At 42.2% G+C, this 5,703-nt stretch overlaps 1 protein-coding gene across 1 annotated transcript in view; it reads left to right on the top strand.

The window, feature by feature from the left end:
- Nucleotides 1-799: 799 nt before the first annotated feature.
- Nucleotides 800-5,703, top strand: part of IQGAP2 (IQ motif containing GTPase activating protein 2) — a 102,206-nt gene continuing 97,302 nt past the window's right edge. The window contains exon 1 of the mRNA XM_031062191.1: nt 800-893. Within this exon, the coding sequence (XP_030918051.1) occupies nt 829-893 (65 nt within the window). The 5' untranslated portion in view covers nt 800-828. The remainder of the gene's footprint in view (nt 894-5,703) is intronic.

The raw sequence follows: 5,703 nt of genomic DNA, 5'->3' as shown, positions 1-5,703 counted from the left end.
ACGCTCCTTCAGACTCACTGCTAGAAACATTTGGAAAAATTGGAGAGCTGCTCACAGAGGCCCCCTCTGTACTCTACAAATAGAGAAAGACCAATCACTGGGTAGTAGACATAAATAATTGGAGTTATTTGCAGCTGGAGATGTGCACAGACACCTATCCTTAATAGGCTGGGAGAGTGTTTTTATGGGAGGTGATGAGGTTGCAGCAGTAAGTAGGAGAAACCACAGATGGCTCATTTGATTACAACCGTCGTCACCTCCCTCACTGGGAGGCAGCTCAGCGTGTTGCAGTCTCACGGGTTCCTGAAGTGGCAGCCAATTCCCATGCTGTCCTTGAGATACCTTTGCAGTGTGTTGTCTTTGTCTCTAGTGTTGAGGATCTGCTTAGCATGGGGCTGCTCTACCTGCTTCTTACCTTGAACTTCCTCATGAGAGTCCTCAAACTCTTCTGAGGATGTATAAGCTGAAACTCTGCTGGCTCCCAGCCTCAGCCCCCGTGTTTGAGTGCTCCATCAGCCCCACCATGAGGGCTCAATCCTGCCCCCAAACCAGGCAATGGCCTCAGAGCAATACACGCTTGAAGAAGTGAAACTTGAGGAATTCTCTGTAGAAAGAACAGAATACTCTTGGTGACCTAGACATCTTTGTGCACCATACTATAAAAGGCCTCTTTTAAAGAGAAGTGGTAAATATTTTTATTTCCCTTCTTCAGCAATTCACCCAGGTTCTAAGTAAAATTGCTCTAAAAATCACCCAGACTCGTGTGTAACTTGATATGGGTTTCTGTTTGCAGCTATTGTGGATGATGAAAGGCTTTCTGCAGAGGAAATGGATGAGAGGAGGCGTCAGAATATTGCTTATGAGTATCTGTGCCACTTAGAAGAAGCAAAAAGGTGAGTAAATGAAAGCACACTTATTTCTGGCCTTTAAATGTGGACATTCAGGCCTGTTGTATTCTTGAGCATCATAATTTTTGATTCAACATCTGAATTACTTGGATTAACTGAATGTTGGAGTATCACAGCACTCAGTATGAGAAACTAATGCCCAGTATGAAAAGTCTGATTCAAAGAAAGATTCAGAAATAATCAAGACAACATCCTGAAACTGACTGTGGTGTCCATTTTCACTGAAAGTTGGGGCTGGATACTAAAATACAAGGCTGTAGTTTTGTGAGAAACTGAGTCAGGCTTATGTGACCAACTGGGGAGAGTATTTTTGTCCTGGCTCTGTGGCTGTGCTCCCTCCTTGGTGCTACTTCTTATGGAGTGATCAGGTCACTAAGATGGCAGAAAATCACCCGGGCTCTTACAGGTTTAATGATTGAATCATCTTTGTGTTACAGTGGCAAGTCCAGGCAATGCAATAAGAGAAGATGGACTCTGCTCTTGCTTCAGTTCCTACTGGTCAGCAGTACTCATCTCTTAAAGCAACAGAAACAGTGATGAAACACTGATTTGAAAGTGCACAGAATTTTGATCACCTTTGTGCAAATGTACTGTCCTATGTTCATTTCATTCTCAAAACAAATATTCAACAACATTTTCATAATTAGAGAGCAGGGAAACAGGGTACAATATCCTTGTGCTTTTGAAGTAGCTTCAAGTGCTGCAATTATTATATATGTAAAAGCCTATTTTATATTCTGTCTGATCAGACTTTTTCAAAGATGCCTCTTATACTCACGTTATTGTTATTGCACCACTGGTAGCATCTTGCTTCTGCTCTGTGTTTGTTGATGATGATGTTTTTACTTATAAACTATGAATTTCTATTGAATTTCTATTGAGAAAAGAAAACTTGAACTGTGATTAGTAGTGCAAGCTGTGAAACCTTAGTGTGAAGATGAAGCTTAGCATCTTTGTAATGGTTTAAACAAGTGTATTTCAGTCAGTAATCTACTGTTAAATTGTGCTCTGGGCCTTGAATCCACAGTGTTTCCCTCTCAATAGCTGCCAGTGGTTTTGTCCTAGGAGTATTGTTATAAAAATCAGCCATTCTTACTTCCTCTTCACTACGTTGTTCCATTTGGTGTAGCAAGCATTGCCTCCTTTGCCTCTTCTTCCTCTTTCTCCTGCAGTGGTTCCCTGTTCAGATATTTAAGATGGCAAGTGTCATCCTGCTGCCAGGGAGGACTGACCTGCTCCAAAGGCTCCTGCTGCCCCCATTGTGCAGTGGAAGAGATTGCCCTCAGTCAGATGAGTCAGCTTGCTCTGCTGGCTATGTGAAGGTCTTTTGCTGAGTTAGTTTTCTGTGGTTTAGTGAGCTGACTGGTCTGACCAAGGGGTCAGAGGAGAATCTGAGCAGGCAAGAGGAGGAGGATGGGGTGCAGCTGCACACTGGAGAGAGGGAAGGGAGCAGGTTTCACTTGTGGAGGTGTTAGATCATGTCCACCGTATCAGCAAACCTCAGTGAGTCAAGGTTTGATTTCACTCAAGGTTTCTCCTTGGTATGTTGCAACTCACCTATCTGCTGCCTTATGGCATCTAGTCTCCAAAGTCAACCTTTTCTCTTCTGCTGCTATTATGACTGCTTTTTCTTCCCGGCTCTCTTCAACCTTCCCCTTTCCCAGGCTACTTGTCATTTTGAAATTGAGTCCTCTAGCTAATTTGAAGCAGCTCCCTTGATATTTCACAAGGAGATGTGAAATTATTTTTACAACTAATGACTTAAAATAGCATCTGCTGTGAGTAACCTCCTCTCCTTCCTTGTATTTATTTTCATAGAGATTCTTGCCACTAGCAGTTCTCTAGAGGAAGCATTGTTTTAGCTCTGTAGTCCATGATGGGACTTCCTATCCGGGACAATTACTTTCAGGGTTGTTGGGTACCTGGAAGCTTTTCTGGATCTCTGTTTGAAAAATCAGAATCTCAATGGTGATTACTTCATAAGGTGGGGATGAGTTCTGCAGTGTAAGGAGCATTGTACTTCCCTTACTAAGGGATTGGGCTGTTGTGGATGGAGCTGAAGTGGCAGCACGATGCTGCTGGATGTCCTCCTCTGCCTCAGTGCACTGGTTCCAGTGCTCATTAGGAAGGAAGGGGTCACCATGCAGAGCGTGGTGGTGGCCCTGGGAGTGATTTTGGGGAGACAGAACTGCTGTGAGAAAACAGAGTGTGAGACTTTGCCCCAAGACACTCTTGCTACTGTGAAAACAACCCAGCTACAAACAGCTACAAAAAAGGTTGTAGAAACAAGTAGAAATGCCTGAGTCTCATGGCTGTGTAGTCCCTAGCCCTGCTTTGCCAGGAGGTGACCTATGTTGTCCAGGGAAACTGAGCTAGTGCCAGCCCCAGGCTCGGATGTCAAGGGTACATGACCACGCTTTTCCCAGCACCAATCTGGAGAAATGGGAAACATGAGAAAGTTCTGTATCTCTTCTCACTGCATGGTTATTCACTCTGTGAGCTTGATTAGGGGTGAAACTTGTTCATTTGCATTCCTTGTCTGTACCTGCATGATTATAGCATTTTCACTGTCACTACAGAGCCTGAACAAAACTGGGGACTCTGGAAAGTGAGATGGAGAGCAACAGGGTCACAATTCAAATGAGACCAGCTGGGGAGGCTCGAGCGTAGGCTTCTTCCACAACACGTGGTGGGTCCTGCCCTTCAGCTGCACTGGGAGAGTTCTTTCACAGGAAACATTCCCAAGTGATGGGCATCTGCAACTTTGGCTGCTGCTGCTGGATGGAGGGGTCCCAGCTGGGTGCTGCCCAGCTCTGCAGCAGCACCCATGGGATGTGCAGGCCCTCTTCCCCTGCTGTGTGCTTGTGGCAGCGGGTCTGACTCAGAGCAGGCAGGGTGGTGCCTTCAGCCCCAGGTGCAGCAGCTGGTTGTGAAACCACCCAGAGCTCTGCCTGCTGCCTGCTTGCTCACAGCAGTACCCTCCTGGGTGAATCTGGAGAGTGGGAACTGCCTTTAGGACATATTTAATCTTTGTCCTGAGTGCTTGGAGAGGACTTCTTAATATTCATAACTCTGTGGATAACAATGACAATAAATAGACTGAATGAGTAAGTCAAGGTGAGTTTTTCCAGTTGGCAGGTGCTGAAATGACAGCAGATACTATTTTAGATAATCAAATGTGCGCAAATACAGTGTGCTTTAGTCCACATTGGAGAGTAATAAATACTGAAATAAACAATAAATAGCAAAAGATCAAGCAGAATATGACTGGGGGTGTGTCAGGAGGTATATTTTGCTTCTCACCATGTTTGTAATGAAAACATTACTTTGTAGCAGCTCTGCATTTTAAAATTCCAGAATTAATTAAACAGGTAAAGAATGTACGCTTTCAGCTGCTTTTTAGATCACTGTTTGCATATTTAATTATGGTAGCCCAGCTTTAATAAAAACTTGGCTAAAAGTTCAACATGAAAAAAGAATCCTGTCACTGGTAGCTGATGCTTCTGCAAATACCTTCTGAGCTAGGCAGAGTATCTGTTACACCTATACAACATAGGAAATTGGTTTTTAAGTACAATGAACAGGCTTGTAATATCTGCAGAGGTCATTAAAGTTTGATAGAGTGTTATATTTGATATTGAGGAAAGAATCTTTTTTTTTTTTTTTGTTAGATTGCTGGGCCCCTTTCTTCCTGAGATTGCACATCTGATAAAATGAGGTTTTGGTTGCTGGTATATATTTTACCTTTAAGCAAAGTCTCTTGCACATTAAACAAAAAACCAAAAAGGAGCAAAAAATTGATAGCATCCCATTTCCTTGAGCTTCTGAGAAGAAAAAAAATCAAGAATATACATTTAGGAGTAGGGATTTTTGCACTTCAAGAAATGTAGCCATGGATGCCACTAATAGAAGCCCTACAGATGTTACCCTGACACATATCCAGTATAATCTGGACAATCACACTAGTAAATAGCAAAAGTCTAAGGTGGGCATAAACAGCTGTGTTACAAGCCCTCAGGTCGTCTTGTGTTATGTGAATTTTAACAGGTGCATGCCCACATTTTTCCCAGCCCCAGTCTGGCAAAAGTAATATTGACCACAGCATCCTCCTTTCCAAAGGAAATAACCCAGCACACCAAATTCTGGCTTGGGTTTGGCTTTTGCTGTTGTTTGTCTCTGCTGATATGTAATTACTGCACTGCAAAGATAATACAGATTTGAAGGATTTAAATTGTGATTGAAGCTTTGGCATATAAAGCAAATCAAATTTTCACGAAATGTGTTGTGGCTGGCTAGGCTTATAATCATCCATAGTGAAGTAGATACTGTTTCTCTTGGCTTTTTAGAAATTATACCTTCTTATGATAAGATTGAATTTGAGCCATGGAACTCCTCATTTTACTAGCCTTGACTCTCCCTGCATGAAATGGAATATACTTTGTTTCATAAAGCATATTCTGCAATTTCATAAACAGAGCTGCCAGAACATTTTTTTTCTTGCTCAGCTGTTCAGCAAGGCAGTAACTTGTATAAAACACTGAAGTTTCAGCTTCAGTATTAGGACGATAAAGATACAGTAAAAGAAATCTATCCAGGAAATTTCTTTTTGAGAAGTTTTTTTTTTTAATGTTGAATAATTAATTTCTCATTCTTCTGCAACTTCTTTTCAATAGAAAAACAAATTGTCCTGTTTTGTTTCTAAAACCTGCCTCTTTCATAATGTTGGTTTTGTTAATTGGTTTGCAATGGCTAGTTGCAGTATTGGTTGATGATATGATAGTTATGACCTGCTGAA

Source organism: Geospiza fortis, unplaced genomic scaffold, assembly GCF_000277835.1.
Source record: "Geospiza fortis unplaced genomic scaffold, GeoFor_1.0 scaffold201, whole genome shotgun sequence".
NCBI classification, from domain to species: Eukaryota; Metazoa; Chordata; class Aves; order Passeriformes; family Thraupidae; genus Geospiza; species Geospiza fortis.
The sequence above is the reverse complement of the archived record's forward strand: the minus strand, read 5'-3'. Positions and strand labels throughout refer to the sequence as shown.